The sequence below is a fragment of the Filicampus tigris genome, chromosome 9 (genome assembly GCF_054856515.1).
Source record: "Filicampus tigris isolate MCC_2025a chromosome 9, RoL_Ftig_1.0, whole genome shotgun sequence".
Taxonomy (NCBI): Eukaryota; Metazoa; Chordata; class Actinopteri; order Syngnathiformes; family Syngnathidae; genus Filicampus; species Filicampus tigris.
The window spans coordinates 23,655,814-23,676,985 of NC_141225.1; the positions used below are offsets into that span (position 1 = coordinate 23,655,814).

A 21,172-nucleotide genomic window follows, 5' to 3' on the forward strand; every position below is an offset into this window, starting at 1 on the left:
AAGAACAAGGGTGTTCATAATTGATCATACTCGAGTGTTGGGTTAGTTGCCTTAAAAGCCCCCCCCCACCCCCCTCCTCAAATGATGATAAAATAGCTGCACTGCTGATAATGACTCAAGATCAAATTTAACACTTAGTATTTCACCTCATCCGGACCCATGTTGTCCTCCCCACGAGACCAAGAGTGCTTTCAGTGGTATTTTTAGATTTGGGAAAAGCTCATCTGAGGCTCCCTATGGTGAGGAGCCTCGCCATTCGATTTCGATTCAGCCCATCTTGTCTTTCTTGTTTAAGTATTTATTCGTCCATTTTCTATGGGCTGTCCTCATTAGGCCTGTTGTAGTTGCCTTTGGGCGAGGGGCGGGGTCCACCCCGGACCGGTTGCAGGCCAATTGCAGGGCACCTACAGACAAACAATCATGCATGCATAGTCAATTTGGCGTCTTCACATAACCACTGGAATATTTAATCACTTTCAAACCCAGGGAGGACATCCAAAGAAAGGGTCAAAGCTGAGATTCAAAAACCAAACCTCATACCTGTTTAAACTAGCATTCTTTCTGTTAGAAAAGTTCTTTTTCAAAGTTTTTATTAACAGGCGTATCTTCATGTCGATCAGGAATTGTATCAACGAGGACTAAAAAGAATCGGTATGTATGTTTTTTTCCTTGGTTCATAAAATAATTGTGTTTCAAAGGGCGCAACAGGCACAGGTGACACAGACTTGTGTCCCTTAGCAGGTTCCACTCACAAATAAAAATGCACCTCAACTTGTCCAACCTGAAATGCAGCAATCTTGACTAGTAGGATCACAGTGAGTGTAACCAAAGGGTTTTCAACAGTTATGCAAATATCAATAATGGATAAGTTCCCACTTTGCCCACATGCTGCAGTTGGTCACATAAGTGAAATGTAATACATAACACTGACTAGAGCATTCATAAGAATAACTGTGCCGGAGTGGTAATTCAAATTATATACAGTACTTTTGTTTTTGCCATTTTCATTGCCTTATATTTACACGCTATTCTGCCTTCCACGCATGCGCATTTGTATTGACGCTGCCTTCATGCGCTCCCAATAGTGTGAGTCAAATCAAGGGAAGTTTGAATGAAAATGGATGATTAATTGAAATCTCACAATGAAATCACGGTCATTTAATTAGTGTTTATTTTATTTTCGTCATTTAAATGACACTTAAAATTCACGTTTCACATACTGCAATATACTGTCAGTCGACGTAAATCTACGTGTTGGTTTTAGTTATTGTTGCCAGCACAGTTCCTGACTTGGGCGCATTTATTTAATTAACAATTTCTCCATAATGAATGGATAACGATACTTCTCACACTCAAGATGAAAGTACATTTAACGCAAAACAATATTGTGATGGACATTAGAGCTCCCCCAAAACATATTATTTGTCCCACACGTGACTAAAAGCGACGAGTATTTCTGACGCACACACCTTGAATCAACTATTTCCTACAGCACGTGAATGTAGCACGAGCTCTGCACAGCACATTCCCGGTGCGCGGCTCGTGAGGATCTCCGAGTCAGAAGCAGAAGAACCAGCGTCGGACCTGGTCAAACCAGCCCCGATCCTGGGTCCGAGGAGTCAACGACTGGGGGAGGAGAACGGCGAGCCGTCGCTTTTCACCAAAGTGAAGTCAAGCGAATTTCAAGAGAGTTTCGGGGCCAATTGCTGAGTGGGACCGCTGTCGATGTAACGTTAGTATGACCCCGGTAAAGAGCGACTAATCGTAGAGACATGTTGAAGAAGATCGAAGACTCTCCACGGTGTGAGAAGTGACTTCCAGGTGGACGGGAATGGCTTGATTCCTCGCTGCGCGCGACACGACTGTCAGAGGCGCTCATGTTTCTGTGGAAGCAGCAGAAAGTTTGCTGCGCTTCACTTGCAAATAAAGCCAGTGTTTTGTGACTGTTTGCAGCGGCATCGTCCGTCTGCTCGCGTGCCGCTGTCCCAACATGTCCAACCCCGCGCTGAGGAAGAACCACTGGACCTCCCGGCTCAACGAGTGCTCCGTGTTCAAAGATGCCCACGGGGCCCTGAACGTACCACTGCGCGGCGGTGCGGAGAACGGAGAGTTTGCGTTTATCGGGCAACTCAAGCAGAATCAAGTGCTTTACAACAGTGGGCAGTTACATGACGGAGAGCTTCTTTTGGAGGTGGAAAACCTTCCCATCTCAGGATTACCCCTGTACGACGTGCAGACCTTCATCAAGAGCTGCAAAGGTGCCGTCAGGTTAAAAGCCGTCAGGCCAGGTAAGCACTGAAGTGGCGCCGACACACGTCAAAGCTCACAAGATGCTCACTTCCACGAAATGCATGAGAAATCGACACTTTTAAGGCATTAGTTGTAGTACTAGCAGAGGCGTAGCTAGTCATCTGGCCTTGGGGCCATTTGGCCCATCCATGTAGAACTAAATGCATTTCATCATTTACTTAAAGTTCCATTTTGACAAAAAGTCCGTTTTTCATTTGGGCCAACTTGTTCTATTTTTGTAATCCGTTACGATTGTCTCAGAGTTTACGTTGCTAGGCAGGCAGGGCGATGGCTCCAGGATTTTTTTTCTCTCCCAGGCCTAAAGGGGGGCTTGACTGATACATATGGGGGCTGAGAAAATAATTTATAAATATAAAAAAATGCTACACAAATTTCTGACGGGGCTATACCCCTCACTAGCCCTGGTGTAGCGCCTTCCCTGTAGGCTGGCCTTTATTTATATAGCATATTGCATACGCAGGGCAACTCAATGTGCTTCACACAACCAGCACAACAATTAAACATTTACAAACAAAATCACTAAGACAACACTTAAGTCTTAACCCCCCCCCCCCAACCCCCCCCCCCCCCCCCCCCAAACAAACAGCTAAAGACAGTGAAAGGCAAAGAGAACAAAACTAGTTACATACACACATTATCATAAACAAAAAAGTGTGAATTTGAGAAAACTCAACCATTTTCTAAGCTAGATAAGGACCTTAAAATCTTCTGACGTCACTTCGTCTCATCGGTGCTAACGTGGTGCCCCCTGAGATTGAAAAATCTCATCTATTATGAGGTTTATTTCTTATTCAACGAACACAGCATTAAATCAGAGTACCACCACATACAACCCATTCTTGCCAAGAATAAAATTGTGTTTCGCTCCCCTTTAAGTGAACCCCTGATTACTAGGCCAGGTCACATAGATTTTCCAATGGTGTTCAGGTGCACCTTACCACCGTTGATAAAGTAAAAATAAATACATGCATGCACCCATTTTTACATTTGAGTTAATTTAGCATACTCAAAGAAAGTCTTGGCCCTGCGCCTTCTTTTGGTTTCTCACTAGACCAAGATTTGTATTAATTTATTTATTTTTGAACAAGAATAGGGAACAGCAGGCTAGTGTGGCTGATCTGTCTCGTTCATGGTCATCTTGACCCGGCAGGGCCCAGTTGGGTTTGACACTGAGCCGCTGTGACAGCTTCCTAGCGAAGCATGGCAAACTGCTGAAGGGACGCGTGGGTCTCCGCTCGGAATTATGCTAACTTCATGTTGCCACCGTCAAAAGAGCCGCAGTTCTTCAAGGGCAAGTTTTGGAATTTGGGAACGACTGGACCCTCCGCGAATGACACATCGTATCCAGAAGGATTTTGAAAATGAGCATTGCACATTGGTCAGTCTCTAATGCGTTTCACTCAGTTACTTGTGGACAAGACCTTTCTCTTTCATCTATTTTGATGACATTTTTTTCATTCATCATTCAACAGAGCAGAGGGCATAATTGTTTTATTTGAACAACTTTTATAGCACGCAGATAAACAAGTGGAGGATGCCTGCCACCACCTTTGAAAAACACAGCTCTTATTTTGGCGTGTAAGTTAAAAACGTAAGAGAAAAGATGTGTCATCGTTGTATGGTTCCAAACGTGCGGCGCTAGACTCATCGCTGTTTGCTGATGGGCTAAATCGAGAACGATTACCTCCATGTAACAACGGAGAGGCAGGAAAACAAAGTGTCTTTTTATTGAAGCTTGAAGGGACGTCTCCTTCCCTAGTTTTTATTGGCTTACAGTCTCATGATTCCTCCGTTTTTTTGTGTTTTTTATCTTGTATTTATGTTTTGGGGGATGGTTACACAACACATAGTCACACTATGTGGAGCTGATTCAAAACCACACCTCCTACACACGCCGTAGTGGAAATACAAACTAGAAAGAGTTGCAGGGCCAACTTGATCAAAACAGCTCTGCTGGATGGAAGTGCTGCTCATCTGAGTGCCTGTACAAAAATTAGCTTTCATTGTGCGTTTTGACTTGTACTAATGCCTACTCATCAGTATTCCTCGTCACTCATACCTCCAAAGATCTGGGAAAAAAAAAAACAGCCCACTGTGGTAATGAAATGGAATTGGTTTTATGTATAAATGTACTCCTCTTCCTTGACAAGTAATACACAAATCTCTATTTGTATTAAAATATAAATATTTTCATTTTGGCTCGTTTGTAATCATCGGTTAGTGACGACCGTGCACAGCCGCTGTACAACTTTAGCCCGGGAGGAGAAAACCTACGTTTCCGCCAGGGCCCATCTGGGAATGTCGGGTGTCACTGCCATACGGCGTCACGTGATCTCATTCCATTTGAAAGCTTTTAATAATTCACGCTGTCTGGGAATTTCCTTCCCTAATCGCGTTTAATTGGGAAAATATGCTTGATATGAAGGCCATCTGTAAAATCAGGTTGACCTAATTTTACCCAGAACGTGTGCCAGTTTCTCACTTGAATCAAGTGAGATGCGAAGAGGGAACACGTCTGCGGTGGCTCCCTACTATCCGGGAAGCTCTGCGCCTGCGGACTGCCAACTAAATTCTGAGATTTGTTCAAGTGTGGTGCGAGGTCCCACACACGCGTAGTTCGTGTGCTGCTGAGCCCACAAACAGGGAGAAGTCCGTTTTTCTGTGTATTGCTCCTACTCTCCTATCGTAATCATCAGATTATGTAATTGGGGACTCCGACATAAAAATCATCTGATCTCAGTGCGATGGTCCGCAGATCCATGATATGCACATGATATGGATGATACACTGGGCTGCATGTGCAAGCAGGCAGTCGTGTCACGATCAAACTTGTCAAGATCTTCATCCCATCACGCTATTTGTATGCCTTCTTTTTGTCGCTATGAAGTGACATAAAAACAACACGTTTCTAAGATTTTGCTCAGGTGCCTTGATCCACATTGACACTGTTCAGTTCACCAAGGTATGCTTTGGATCAGGTTTTGGGCTTGCGTTTCCACTTTGGGTTATGTAGCATCACGATAATTTCGTCAGCTACGTAAATGGTACATCATACCAGTGAGGGTCTGACGTTCGCATGTTAGTAGAAAAATGAAATGAAAATAAATTTGTTCTAGTACATCGCAATAAGCCGACAGTTCAGCTCTGTTGATATTCATTGATAAAATTCTAACATGGATGAAGGTGAACAGTCTTTGTATTCCAATCAATGGACAGCAATGAGTCTCGCTCCACCATATCCAAAGCGTACGACACTACAAAGTAAATGAAGGAATACTAAATAGTGGGACGGTTTGGGTCGGATATTTCGGGACCCTTTACAATGGAATAAAACGCTTGGTATTTTTTTTTCTCTGTGCGTGTGTGTGTGTGTATCGTCTTCAAAACTTGACATGTGTAACCGCACTTTTTACACTGTAAATTCTGAGCTCTCCTCGTGTAACGCCAACCATAGTTTATCCCACAGTGGGAATAAGGAAGCCACAGTTTGACGTGAGTGTTTTCCCAAGATGGCATGATGATGTGTAATACCTCATTAGCTGTCAACCTCTTGAAGACTAAATTATTTGTCTTCCTCAGATTGTGGCTTGCTAATTAGAGAGCCTCAAGATTATTCCATTAGTGCTACTCGTGTGTGGATTTGTGCCAATGTTCTTGGCAGAGTTTGCATATGGAAGTGCTTATTTCCTTTTCTCACAGGAGGAAGTTAGACACCCTTTCTTTCCCTAAACAATTCTTCCACCTTTGTATGCTCTGACCGCAGTTCAAGGACTCGTCTATCCTTAGTCAAAGCTTGGCTTAAGCAAAGATCTCTGGCTTTAATTTCCATGTGTGTGATTTTAAATTTTTTTTTTTTTTTACGCGCGGACAGGAGCGAGAAACGGATGATGTTCTAAGTATAAGCGCCTTACCTACCTCAGGATGAAATTGTCTCTTAAGTGTGTGTCGGCACTTAATTTTAAGCTCTCCATTGAAATGGAGCAAAGCAGAGGGGTTGCTCCCTTTGCAACTAAAGAGACCATCAAATGCTCTTTCACTAATGCCGCCCATTTTTATAAGATGTACGCGCGCAAAGCCGGGGCTCCTGTTTGCTGAAGAATTGACTTTCCTTCCCCAATTAGCTCAATTAGAGGCAAATGTATTGTGCAGGAAAAAGACTTGGTCATGCTTGGCACTTTTCGTTACACACTATGTCAGAGGAGGAGAATGCCAAACTAATTTACGATGGTGAGAAGAGAGGCGCTGGCTTCCCTTTCCCCTTTGTGCAAACTGCTTTTGCGTGCTGTCCTTAGGATATATTTTACATTTACACAAGTTCTCAAAAGAAGGCCGTCATTTCGAGGCACCTTTTAGACCAGGTAGCCATACTTTCGTAATCATACAGGTAGTCTCTCCATTTAAAAGCTCACGGGAAGACACAATCTTCTCTATGAAACAAGAAAAATTAAAGTCATGAGCTTCACAATAGTGAAGTTGGGTTGATAAAATATATTCCAGAAGTCCTTTTCTGACTTCTGCTCCTACAAGCTCTCTGTTTTCTATGTCGCAAAGTCTCACAGCTCATAGGTATGAATATTCTCAACGTTTGCACGGTTACAGTACAATTCTACGACCCCCCAAAGGTTTCAACACTTATTTTGATATTGAATGTTGCGCTCGCATCAACAAAAGAGTTTTGCCTAGTGTGGAAATCAGTCACACTGTATAACATCTTGGAGTTCAAGTGTAATGCTACGGAAAACATTCATAATAGCAGTCATTGCCGGTCGTTGCGAATCTGATACATAGTTAATTTCGTAGAGTAAATTTTACTCTAAAAACAGAGTCAAATATTCAGTATAAAATTGTCAAGTTGACATCTTTTTATTATTGTCATGTTAAAATGAGCCTCGGAATCATTAGGTAGCCTTGATTTTGTTTGGCAGTTGTCACGTCCAACAAAATGTGCGGATATCGACAGTTTGAGTGAGAAACACTTGAGCGAGACCTTTACAAACGGATTTGCATTACGAGCAGCGGATGCTTCCCAGCCTCTTCTTGTGCGCCGTCACATGCTTTGCGCATTCCTGCTCTTTGTACCGTATCCAGTCAGGAATGGGATCATACGGGTATACTCTCGCTTGCCTTGCATGCGTGCAATGGCGGCCGTGCAGGCTAACGTGACCAAGTCTTTCTGTTAGCTCAGCTCCTGGAAGAACTCAACTTGAGAAAGCGGTTCTGCTTCTTTTGGGCAAAGAACGAAAATCTTGCTTTTTAAATAGCGAAGGCAAGGTTTCATTTCAGATACACGCTGAAAAAAAGTGAAGTCCGTTGTGTGGCCTCGTCCCGTCCGCCTCGTGATAACAAGCAGGGAGCCCGCGGCTCACTTGACAACGGTTGTGCTTGACAGTGAACAGCAACGTGGAGTAAGACATCTTTTTGTGGGTGGCAGTGGCGGGAGACTTTGTTAGGTTAGCAGTAAAATAAATAAGCTAAGGAAGATCTGAAGCGGGGAAGAAAGACAGGTCCACATGTGTTAGATATCAGCTCCAGCGTAGAATTGAGTGACGGGTGACGCAACTGTAGCGTGAAGTCTCATCCGAAGGTCCTTAATTCAGGTGTCCTCCGTGTGTAGGAATTATTACAAGTCCATTTTCCGAACGGCTTAGCCTCACTAAGGTCACGGGCGTGCAATATTAATCTGTACTTAAAAACACAAGCAAGTGAGCAACACTAAGATTTGAGTCAAGTTGCAGTTGGATTAAGTCAGCAAAACAGTCCAGTTTCCTTTGTTCCAATTTGAGAGTATGAACTCTAGAAAATGTTTGCGTGAACTCCAGGACTGTGCGTTTTGCGTGAATTTTGTTTCATAACCAGCCATTTATCTTTCCCCTATAAAGCCCGCTGATCGGGTGCCCGTCCCCGGGTCAGGAACTTATCGTAACATTTCCGATTGATTGAATTTTACGTTTAACATTTACACACTTGTTTGCACAGGCGCTAGAATATTGAATGGCAAACCAAATAATGGAAACCGAATGCCACGTAGAGACTGAGAAAGCGTCAGCATGTGGGTGCGCAGGATAAAATGAAATTCCTCTGACTGTTCCGCAGGCTTTATGAAGTCTGCTGGATTCATGCAGAGCTATCGCCATTTTCATCTCTCTTCCCGTTTGCAGATTTAGGCTGCAGAAATTGACATTTTAGGTCCGTGGAGAGTTTCAGAACATCTCCAATTATTATCTGTCCAGGCACAGGTGTCAATATAGATGCCTCGTGAGATAAATGGCTAGTCTCTGAATATGAAATGTCGGACGTGACATTTTAACTGTTCATATTTATTTATTATTATTATTTTTATTTTTTTGCAAGCCAATCAACTGCAGCAAGGCTAAATGCTGCTGTATGCTAGCTAGCTAGCATAAACCCTGATCTTAAATGGACTCATTGAGTCAATCAAAAATGAACAAATCTAGTCTGTGCAAATAGCCGATGTGGAAGAAGTGAGGCAACGCGGCCTTATTGAGAGAACGTGTCCTCCAGCTTTGCTGGAAACCATCAAGGCACCAAATGGCAAAACTCTTCTGATGTCAGAGGGGAGACGCTGACATCATCGCAGCTGGCCTTCCGCTACTAAGGAGTTTTGTGGAATGAAAAAAGCATATTGTAATCGGCCTGCCTGTCAGCTCCACGCTTCATGTTAGCATTGCAGTGCTACTGTGAATCTACGGCAACCACTCTGTCCTTTGCTTCGAAGTCACGCATTAGAGCACGTTTAAAAGACGCTTACAAAGTACATTAGAAAATAAGATCAAATTGGTCATAGATGTGTGGTCTTGTAAAACATTTTTTTTATGGGGTGCTCACTGTTGTGTGTCTGCGCATGAATGTTCTTGCTAACGCCAAGCAGCCTAACCGCAGACGTTACACTGTCGCTACAACCGAAATAGTTCTGTTACTTTTCAGAAGACCCAAGCACGCACTTTCCATACGTGTCAGGTTATCGTAAACCTACAGTGTGTGTTACGCGTGACAGCTTAGTGACAGAATCTTAATTAGACAAGCAGCGTCTAATTAGCCAAGACAGGAAAAGGACGGAGTCTTAATTGAGTCTTGATTAGGAGGTCACTGGTAGCCATCTTTTCTCTGCGCCGTGGGCATCACAATCACGTGCGGTGCCTAAAAGCGCCATTTGTTTTATGTGACCGCTCAGGCTTTTTACTGCCGTGCTCGGCCTCATGTGGGAATCGCGTCAGTTCTACCTCGACTCAAGTACGCTGGTTATCTGTTTCAGTTCCGACTTAAATCTTGACACAGGGTCACATACAGTATATGTGCTCTGCCGCCATTGTTGCTTGCTTTTGAGTTTACAGACAATATGAAGTGACAGCTGCGACAAATGTGCTGCAGACTGAACGGGGGATGCGTGTCACTGCTTGCAGTGGCCACCATGACAAGTCCAGTCTGATACCCGTACGGAAACGGTGCCAAGCAGCATTATGACTTGACACAGAGCCTCTAGGACTTGTCATCATCACCCCGCCATCACCTTCCCTCAATCGGGAGCGCATTGCCCGACCAACTGTAGCGAGTCTTGATGGCGGCTGTGTGAAGCTGGTAAGAAGCACGCAAATGACGTCTTTCCTCTTTGACTCAAGCAACCACAATGCATGCCAAGTTAGCATGCGAGAGCACTCGCGCGCACATCAAAACGCGTTTTCCCTGTGCGCTGTACTGTTCAGGAATGCACTGTTTACACAGCTGGGGGCCTGTCCCGCGTCAGTATTTTAAGTTTTAGGTGTCTGCTGGGTGTCACTGACATCTATTGTGCGTTTAACAGCTTGAACTCAGCTTGAAGCGGATCTGAGCCGGGAGACAGGTGTTGATATTCAATATTGTTATAAAAGACTGAAGAAGAATCTCTAATGCAATTGGCTAGCTTTGTTGAAGTAAAAAATAAAATTTAAAAAATCCAGTTTTAACGTAATTTCCTCCCATCCGCTTTTAGCGTGTCTGAAATGTCACAGTGACGAATGCACATAGTTGCTCGGAAGCCTTCTATGCTTCCCTACTTGACATACATCTGCCACTTGTATTCCCGAAGATAGCTTATCAGTTGCGACCGTGCTGGGAATGCGGGCCACAACTGTTGGTGGCGCACACTCGTCTCGTATCCCTCCTGCTTATAAACATTTATATTTTTTTTCTCTCTCAATCTTTGATGGCACATTCTATAGCGGAGATGTATTGTTTCAATCTACTTATCAGACAGCCAATCATCTGTTTTCTTAATAACTCCTTGACAGACGAAGCGTATTGTGGATGTGTCGCCATGTCCTCAAGATCCACTTTGCTTAGGAACTCATAAATTACAGAAGAAATCAAATTACTCTGTTGGGTCTTCAGGCATAGAGATGTGCGGTTTCTTTTCAGGGCCAGCTGATTTGTAATTTTCTTGATGTTGATCGCAGGTTTATAAGAGTATGGCTGGAGCTGGATTGTTGTGTAGTTGCGTGCTGCTGAGTCACCGCGTCGTCTTATTCTCCGTCACGGCGGCTCTGGGGATTTACACATGACAGCCTGGTGTCTCCTCACAAGTGGCGAAAACAGCATTTTATTGTATTTTTTTTCAGGAGGAGCTTTATTAGGTGTTGAATTGTGTTGTTCCACCAGTTCACAGATGTGCCAACCCCATACACATGACCGATATGATCAGAGACAACAGCTGGTAAACAAGTGTAGAGGCGATAAGTAGCGTCCTGTTAAGCATTGTCATTTTACCAAGCCTCTCGTCTCTTCCTAAGGGCATTTTTACTTTTTTTTTTTTTTAAATCCCCCGCCCCTAATTCCTGCCTCGCTTCCTCAACCCATTGTGTTGCCTTTCTACACAGAGGTACTCCTGGCATTTCCTGCATAGCAGGGCGGAGGTTTTCACACAGTTGGGACATGGTGTATTTGAACACATTTGGATTGTTCTGGCAACACAGAGTGTGTTTCATCCAAAATGATCATGAGATGTCTGACGAAAAATTGTGACTCTTCAGATCACAAGCCGTCATTTGAAAGGCGAACATGAGTGATTCAAGTGAGACCAACAAAAATGCTTCTCATTTTCACAGCTTCAAATCACTACTACTGGCGCCATGGCGTCTCAATTAAATCAACCTTAAGTCGAAGATGATTTTTTTAGACAGGACTACCCAACTGTTGTTGTGATAGTTAGCATTTAGCTTTAGCTTCCATCCATTTTATACCGTCAGTTTGGCTCTTTGTTTACACATTTATTCTATACATAAAAAGGAAAAAAAAAGCCTTTGTGTTTCAACTAGGTTACTCAGCCCAACAACATTCTTGAATCAGTCTTTTTTTTTGGAGAGGTGGGGGTCATTTAGAGTGAAAGCCATTTAAGATTTGAGTTAAGCTAAGCTGCAATGGAGATGTATTCATCAATAAGTAGATAATTCTACACCTCTGGCAATGATCAATCATCGTGTCTTTTTGGTTGAAGTGTTTCATATCTGTCCATGTAGCAAAGCCAGTTTGACAGGTTGGAGTGAAACTGCAGCATATTTGCGCGGCACCCGTCAGCGGCCGCACTGGGCGGCGCTGGGCTGCAGAATGCAGTGGAAAGAGCAGGCGAGCGCAAGCTACGATGTATAGGGAAAATTGTGCCAGGCAATTTTCGGTGTTGTACAACATGATTTGTATTCTCATGGCGATCCCTGAGCTCTTCAGAATCAACCTTGGAAATATCTTTGAAATGGTGCGGATTAGACTCCACTGATGTGGTACATGTGTACCCCACTGGTTATGTTAAGCTTAAAGAGAAAGTCAACCCCCAAAGATTCGTTGCAATAATATGTTCACTTAGCCTTGACTAGTTTAAACATGGCATTCTGTTTGATATTGTATTTGTGGAATATGAGTTAAGCAGCAAAATCCACCTGTTTTTTGCAATATCTCATGGGGCGGCCATTTTGCCACTTGCTGTCAACTGAAAATGACATCACAGTTGCTCAGGGCTCAGGTAATGACCAATCACGGCTTAGCTTAAAAAAACAGGTGAGCTGTGATTGGTCGTTACCTGAGCCCTGAGCAACTATGACGTCATTTTCAGTCAACAGAAGTGACAAAATGTCCGCCTCCTGAAATGGCTGAAAACGAATGCGTTTTGCTGCTTAACTCATATTCCGCCAACTAAATATGAACCAGAATGCCTCGTTTCAACTGGTGGGCTTGCATAGAACATATTCTTGGAAAAAAAAAATGTTTTGGTCGACTTCCGCTTGAACTCATATTCCACAGCCGCAATATTAACCACGATGCCGTGTTTTGACTAGTGGGCCTGCATAGAGCATATTCTTGTGAAGAAGAGTTTTGGGTCGACTTCCCCTTTAAGAGCTACTACGTGCCACCCGGCTTGTGTCCTCAGTGTTCATACGGGCTGTGCAAACATGGCCTTGCTTGGCGTCAGCTGATCTTTGGGTTCCATGGTAACAAGGTCTTAAATCCACAGGTGCCGGTCATCTACAAGGGCTTGGCGGATAACTACATAAAAATCCTCCGGGATGCGTGCGCACTCCCCTCCACGCAGTGCTGGGAACCAGTAGATAAACATTGGTGGCAGGAGGAGAAGCTTTCAGTCCCATGATGTTGCGGGCAGATAACTTTGTTTGGTTGTGTGAGTATGGACAGACCACATTCCTGTCATTTCTTTGCGCAGACACAGAGGTACAACAGACTTATCCACCTCTGCTCGGAGTGGAGCGTCACTTTGATGCAGGACTGACTGCTAGATGGAGATTTTGTAGAATTCAGGAAAGCGCAAATATAACAAATACATTGGATGTTCCCTGTAAGCACAAAGACGGTGTAGTGAGAATAACATCCCTTGACTGCCTGCGATATCACCAATGTTTTTTTTTTTTTTTTTTTTTTTTTTTTACACAGAGAACTTTGCAATCTGTTGCCACCAGATGCTCGAAGTGGAGCAAGTGCTTTATTTTCATCAGTTTCACGACGGACTCAGCAGGAAAGTCGCTGCATTAACCGCATCTGTCTTGTGATATCAACTTGAGTCCAGACTTTTAGCTGGCTGCAACTCGCTATTCGGTGATAACCAGCAACACTCCGGGCCTTTCGTGAGTAAAAAATACAGTTTTGAGTAGTGGCTCTATATCTGTAGGATCGCGTTAATTGAGCAGACTGTGCTAATCTGTGGTAGCCAGTTGTATTGTCTTTCACTGCATGAACAATTGGACCATAGGGACTGAAAAGGGGAGGGAATATGGATTAGGTCTCCCTTTTGCAGCTGTTAGTTTAAACACTCCTGGGGAAGCCTTCTGCACAAATTTGGAGTGTGTCAAACTCATCCAGAAGAACATTTGTAAGGTCACAGGTCAGCCATGTTGGCTCACGATATCTGTTTTAAGTTCATCTCAAAGATGTTTGATGGGGTTCAGGTCAAGGCTCTAATTATTTTTCCATGGCAAACTCAACCAAACAGTTGTCCTGGTAAAATGAAGAAATGAGTTGCAGTACGTGGAGGCCTAAAATGTCTGTTCTTATTACACATATGCTGCATCTTTTTATTTCATTACAGCCGTCCATCCAACCATGCGTTTTTTCTCTACCTCAGTGACTTTTTTTTTTTTTTTTTTATCATTTAGAAAAAAAACTAAAGTAGAAGTATTACCATTTTTCTTTCCCTCGTGAGTGCGCTGAAAGTTGTATCGACGTATAGAAAATACTGGAAAATAACCTTCATGTTGCCACCTTAAATAGACAAACTGGCACAGGGAAGTTATAATTCAATTCAGATTCAAACAAATGATGCCATAGCGTTGCTCTCCATTGTAAAAGAAAGCTTTGTTCAACCCAGTTAATTTTCACTCAGCCGCTGGCCAGTGTGCACATGGCGTGAGTTAATAATTTGGCACCTGTACACCCCTTTTGCAATAGCTCTGTGGCCCCCCGAGGGGTCACACCCCACACTTTGGGTAGTTCAGGTATACTGTAGTAGACCATAATGTGCCTTGGTGCACGAAACACACATACAAAAACTGGCCAGCCATCACGTTTCCCGTCTGCCTGACATTGAGGTGAAATAGAGCAGACGTAGTAAAAGATGAGATAGCCCAAAGTTTAATAACGAGCGTGTCTGCTTATCCATCCATTCCTCCAGCTCGTTTTCGCCCGGCTGAGTGCCAGCTGCACATCGAGGCGTATCAGTCTACCTGAACATGGAACCCAGGTCAACCGGCGTGCTCCCATCACTCTATTTTTAGTTGAACAACTGACAGGCTCATGTAGGCCGTATGCATTAAAAGGGACAGGCTATGAAAATGCTAGTTTTTATTTGCTTGTATGTGAATAGTTGCGGCTCTGCAGGGCCTGCCCAGCAATCATGTGTGAAATTAGACAAATGAATCTTTTGTTGTTTGTCCATTTCTGAAAATGGGAGCAAGCCATTACTCCTATTGCCAAACACATGGTTCCGATTTATATTTAGCAATTCATCAACACGTTGTAAACTTTATTGCCGGGCTTGCTTCGGCTCAACTTGACAACTCTAAATTAGAAACGAGTCACTTGCGTGGAGTTATTCTCAGAGAAAATGGATTTTTGAATAATGTCATTGTCGTGCTTCTTATTTAAGCAAAGAGGTTTGGGGTGGGGTGATTTATGATTGGAAGTCAGATTTTTATTTATTTATTTTTTGTGGAAAAAAAAAATGAGATTCCATTTGAAAGGCCATATGCTCCAGCGATGTATTTTGTTTCTGCAGGTAGAAGCCGCTTACGTCGTTCAACCTGCTAGCTCAGCGTCTGGCCGTCATGGTGATGAAAGCTTTACTCAGCATTGATTGCAATCTCACCAGCTGAAAGTCAACGTGACCTAAAAGTGAAACAAAATAGAAATAAAGGAAACTGGTGATGTAAATTTTTACAATTTAGTGGCTGAGGTTATCAGTATTAGAAATGATTTCGCTAAAAAAAAAAATATATATATATATATATATATATATATATATATATATATATATATATATATTCACCAAATTCATTACATTTTTTTAGATTTTTAGATTTTCAATAGAAAAATATAAGTAAAATCATCTTGCAAATTATAAATTGGGCGGGGATCACGAGTCAAAAGATTTGACGTGTTCACTCCTCCGAGTCCCACGTGGCAAAAGTCTTCATACAGGCTGTTGAATTAATTTTCATCTGCAATCTTTTCAAAAAGGAAAACCCGACGACTTTTATGATTCACATCTTGTTTGTTTTTGTTTGTTGTTGTGGCGTACACCGGAAGGAAGAAGCTGAAATTGTTCTCCTATCTCAGCAAAATACAGCACATATACACAACACTTTATGGGAGCTTCTTAGCTTTGAGTCCTGTGGAACGTCAAAAGGAGATGAACTCATTTTGCTCCCAAAAATGTTTTTGCGATATGTTCTATCCGCCTTCACTGGTCTAAACACAGCATTCTGATTTAATATTGCCTTTGTGGAATATGAGTTAAGCAGTAAGGTCCAACCGTTTATGTCAATCTCAGGGGGCGGCCATTTTGTCACTTCTGCCGACCGTGTTGCCATTTTCAGTCAACGTTGTCTGGCAAAATGGCCGCCACCCGAGACAGTTTTTTTTTTTTTTTCCCAACGGGTCCACAAACGCAATATTAATCAGAATGCCGGTGTAAATCATAAAATGTGACAATAGTGGTTTAACATGACATTGGTGCGGCGAATAGACGAGAAGCTAAAGAAAGCAAGCAGAAAAATGTGATAGGGGTTTTTCCCCCATCATCCAACCAATACCGCACCTCTTCCCCTGAGACTCATTCAAACTGAAATCAATCCCTATCGCGCTGTGCGCCTCCACCTCTCCCATCCCTGATTTCCCTCAGCTGGATCTTTCATTCCATCCCTTGTTCACTCGCGGCTGCAATCTAATGAGGGCAAAGTTGGTCTGCAAGAATGCTTGCTTCAAAGCCGTTGCTTCTCCTATTAAAGTGGAGGGAGACCCCCGTCATGACTCCACGCGGCCTTCGTCCGCTGACGCGTCTCGTCTTGGGTCAGTGTCACCTCACGCCCCTCCTCTCTGTGTTCGGCTTTCTTTGTGTTCCCACGCCAAACATGTTGACGTTTTCCTTGTGGGCCTGTCACTTTTTTTTTTTTTTTTTTTTTTTCTCACACAGCAGGCAAAGCTTGATTGTGGAAAGGTCAAATAAGGGTGTCAGTGGGGGAGAAAATCGAGCTTATCAACAAGAGTGGTTTAATGACTCGCTTGATGGTGGTCTGAAGTTTTATTTAGAATTTACAGGAAGATGGGCCTTATGGCCTGTAACAACAGTATCGGGAATGAATTGCACCAGACTTGCGTATCTTTCGACTTTCAGACGCTAAACAAAACGTCAAGAATTTTGAGGATCCCCAATGGAGTAGAAAATGCAGCTGCTCCGTACCTCAAGTTAGGAAAAAGGCGGTTGAACACTAACATCAGCGATTTAATCGTTTCCTCTTTCAAAATTGAGGTTTATATTGTGGTTATCATTCCTTTTTGCCCACACGTGCGCACGTGTATTCGTAATATTGTGTTTTGACCGCTTGGTGACATGATGTACTGTATGAATTTATCATCATAAGTCCACCCATCCAAGTGTTGGTATTTTACTTTATTTCTTCATCCATTTAAATTTGGAATCGACATTGTTGAATGCCGTGTAGTGGGCCTGCTGGGAACATATTCTTGAAAAAAAATGTGTTTGGGTTGATTTTTCCCCCCCCTTTAAAACAATCAAATGAAAAGTGTTACGTACGGCGGAAAGTGAGCGCGATTTCTTGTGCCGTAGGCCACTGCGCAAACGACGTTATTGCACGCCGGGGGTATTCTTCAAATCTCAAACGTCGTGAACTCAGGAATTCCGTCGGGGAAACGTTTTGATCTTAACTGCTCCCCTTCATAAATCAGAAGCATACATCTCAGGAAACAGAATCGATCCTGCAACACATCTCGTGTCCGACTTTTTAACGAGGGGAATTCTGCCTTGCGTTGTTGCATGGCTTCACCGTGAGGTCTTCTCCGAGCGCTTGATTTAATTAGAGACGAAGGTTGTTTGAGGACAGCGCAGCAGACCACGGCGGCCAGCAGATGGTCACTGTGCGCGTTGCTCTCATTTGATGCCACCTGTGTCTTTCACTTCCCGACCACTCTTTCTTCTTTTCCCGATTTTTCAACCATGCTGCCGGCCTTGTGGTCTTCCTCTGCCATCCCTCTAGTCTCGCGTCATCGCTCATGTCTGCCCGATACTTTATTGGACCCCCGTTGCTGTGTCCTCACTAGTTTTGATTGATTGCTTTTAGTAAGCTAATAGCGTCACATTTATCAGACCCTGTGGATGGATTTGAAAAACGAGGAGCTCCCCATCAATAAACTTGACTTGGCCTTTCAAAATAAGATTTATTTGAAGATTTAACCTACCTGGGTACTGTGTTGTATTTCTTTAGAAGACACGTGCTGTATTTATGACTCTCCCTTTTTAAAAAGGATTTGGGTTGCCATCCAAGGGGCTGCTTCTACTTGAAATGAAAACTCAGACATGAAAAGTGGACATTTTTGAACACGCCTTGCTAATGTGTTCATGTGATACTGTTGTTTGGTGGGAGCGCAGCGCTGTAAAATGTACATTTACTGCGTTGTTACTCCGTCCAGTGGAATTTTCCCGAGGACAAGCGGTTTGGTCAAATGTGTCTGGTGTTTCTTTTCCACATACTGCCGCCAGCCTATCAGTGTTTTCACTTGGTTTTGTCACATGCAGTGCATGTGTACAAGGATCGGCACAAATAACATTTTCCCTTTATTTTTATTTTTATTTTTTTCTTTCGGCAAATGTGCTGGCTAAATGTGAGTTACGCAAGTGACTGGATGGTGTTCATAATCGAACCTTTGCGACATTACAGATTTACAGCCTGCAAGTGTTCAAAGGGACTCATTACTATAGATGTCATCAGTGAGAAGCTGTCATCTCCTTTTCTTTGATCATGACAGTATATGTGAGTGGTACGCTACCACCCTGATGAAGAAGCTATTTTGTACACACAATACAGTATTGCCTATCTTGTGCAGTCAAAGTTGTCCACCAAGCAGGACGGCTTGGTTGAAAGTACAGGACGCATTTTTTTTTTTTTTTAATTTTAATTTTTTTATATGTGGTTCCTGCCACAATGGTGTGCTTCCAAGTGGTGGACTGATGAGCACACAGTCGTCTGCCCGTTGGTTCACAGAGAATCATCTCTTCAGTAAGGTATGAAAAGAACACAAAATTTGTTGTACTGCATGGTCCATGTGATACTATTGCGATCTACAGTATATTTATTTTTTGCTCTCAAGTGTTATGTGTCATGGCAGCGTGAAGAGAAAAAAAAAAAGGCATGTGGCATTTGATATCCTCAGATCGGAATCAGACCTCTTCCGAGTGTGGATGAAAATCTGATTGCTGTTGGAAATCTGTCAACGTGACTGACAGATGGGAGCTGTGAATTGCAACTTGACAGTATCCAAATCAACCGAGCGGTGACGTATACTGTACATACAAACGACACAGCCAATAAATCTAGTGGAAAATGTTGACATCACTACGTGTGTGTATCGTGAAATAAGGAAAATACAGTAATAGCCGACGGCAGCCAATGGAGGAATATGAAGATTCTCTCATTTGAAGTCTGCCCAATCCAATGCAACACTATCACTCTAAAAACAGTTGGGTTAGAAAAAAAACACAATTTTGGGTCAAAAAAGGACCGATCCACTACTTGGGTCAATTTGACCCACCGTTCTGGGTTGTTTTCTGCAAAACCACCCCAAAAATGGGCAATTTTGTACAAAACAACCCCAAAATTTGAGCAAAACAACGGCAAGAAGGTGGGTCAAATCGACGCAATTTGTGGATCAATCCATTTTTGACCCAAAATTTTGTCATTTCCAACCCACCTGTTTTTAGAGTGTATAAATATTCTTTACTTGCATGTATTTATTAACGCACAGTTTGGGCATCGGCACCTGCAGATTGTTTCAGTCTTCCGAGAAACTAAACCCAGTCATAGTGGGAATGTGGCTCTTGGTACTCAGAAATAGAAACATCTGAATTCAGTCCTTGGTCGGAATTAAGCACTTTGGGACAAGCAGTGTAAAAGCAAAAGAAAAAAAGTGTTCAAAGGAGCCTGAAGAGGCCCATGCTGACTTTATACTACCGGTAGATACTTTATGTTGTTCGACCTGTTTATCTAGATTACGAGTGGTCTGATGTCACACGCAGATAGTTTCTGCCTTCGAGCAGCACAGTCTTGATTCGGTTTCAGTGCACATACATACAGTACATGCGCTCAATTCTGGGCTAGTTGGGTTAGTAACAAAAGTTAACGAGAAGCAATTGGAAAGCTCTCTACTTCATGTCAAGGGATATCATCTTGAGGCCTTGTTGATCGCCTCTCATGTTTTAATTGATTGTGAATTCAAACCTCCCCCCAAAAATACATCAAACCGGCAATGTTTCGTTTTTGGCGATCCTCTATCATAAGTCATGTTCGCAGTGTAGCAGCTGATGTCCCTGCCATGCGTGCGTGTTAGTGAGCTGGGGGGGGGGGGGGGGGGCGTTTCTTTGGGCAGAGATGGGGTGGGGGAGGGGGGTGAAATTCAAATCATGCCAGAAGCTTCAAGACTGCATGCTCCAACTTTAAGATGACAATATCAGCAGTCTCTTCCTATGTTGGTGCTGTTTACAGTTTGCAAGTCCAATTTCTTCTAAAAGCAGTTATTTGGAGTATCTTTGCACCCATATCCACTCCTTAATTCAACTCCACAGCACTTAGCTTGAAGTGAGCCGCCAGCAAATTAACCTGTGTCGTCCAGGCAGGGAGCAAAGAAAGTTCACTTGAATCCAAATGCGAGCAATGATCCAGCACTCTTCTCTTTGACGGCTTTTACTTTTTGTGGTCATCAAGCTAGTGTGCCCTCGCTAATTCAACAATCCGGTTTTTCATTGCCAGTGCTAGGAGAGCGTTGAATGTGGTGGGGGACAGAGGCCCGTCCGAACCCCCCCCCCCCCCCCCCCCCCAACATATGCTGCCTTGATTGTTCAGGAGTCGCCGGACTAGTGTGAGGGATGAAGATGGAGGCAGGGCCAGAATATTTGATGAGAGGATTGGCAGGCGTGTCTATGTCTGTCAATTGTAATTCAGGTACTGAAAGATCAACAGACTGAAACGCAACAAAAAGAAACATCTGCTCATAAGGCCTGTCTCGTATTTTTTGTTGCCAAGTATTGATTTCTCATCTCGCTGTCGTCGTTCTTTTCATTTCCGGGCTATTGAAGTGCCTGCGTTACTATCGGTTTATTATTGCAGCAGTGCTTTCAATAGAGTTGAGGTCACATGTAGGTTACGACAACCGTGTCTCGAGTATTTGATCCCGCCGCTTTGCTTTTTAGAGATGTGGTGGCTTCAAAAGCGATGTGATGTAATTCAGTGATTTGAAGGCTGATTGCGGTCACCGTGTGGTCACTTAGTGAGGGATTGCTCAGCTTTGCAGCAAAGTCCACTGTATGTGGGAACCCGGCTAACTGGAAGAGTTCCAATATTGCGCAAGCATGACCTCCAGGGCCACACTTGATGCTGTGGGGTGAAATCAGGGAAAATGTGGCTGCACATTTTGTGGATCCTCAGATTGACGCGAGCCTTCTTGAGACAATGAGTGTTCAAAACAATCGCATTTTTTCAATCAGTCTGTACGCATGTCCATTTTTTTGCGAGCCTTCAATTTGCAGATGAGCAGTGACTAACGTACTGGTAGCTAAATGATGGTTCATCGCTGTATGGAGATC

General features: G+C 43.3%; 1 protein-coding gene across 6 annotated transcripts in view; it reads left to right on the forward strand.

The window, feature by feature from the left end:
- The first annotated feature begins 1,492 nt into the window (after positions 1 to 1,492).
- Positions 1,493 to 21,172, forward strand: part of magi1b (membrane associated guanylate kinase, WW and PDZ domain containing 1b) — a 96,095-nt gene continuing 76,415 nt past the window's right edge. For all 6 annotated transcript variants that reach the window (XM_086041838.1, XM_086041842.1, XM_086041840.1 and 3 more), the window contains exon 1: positions 1,493 to 2,288. In XM_086041838.1, coding sequence (XP_085897964.1) covers positions 1,991 to 2,288 — 298 coding nt within the window. In that variant the 5' untranslated portion in view covers positions 1,493 to 1,990. The remainder of the gene's footprint in view (positions 2,289 to 21,172) is intronic.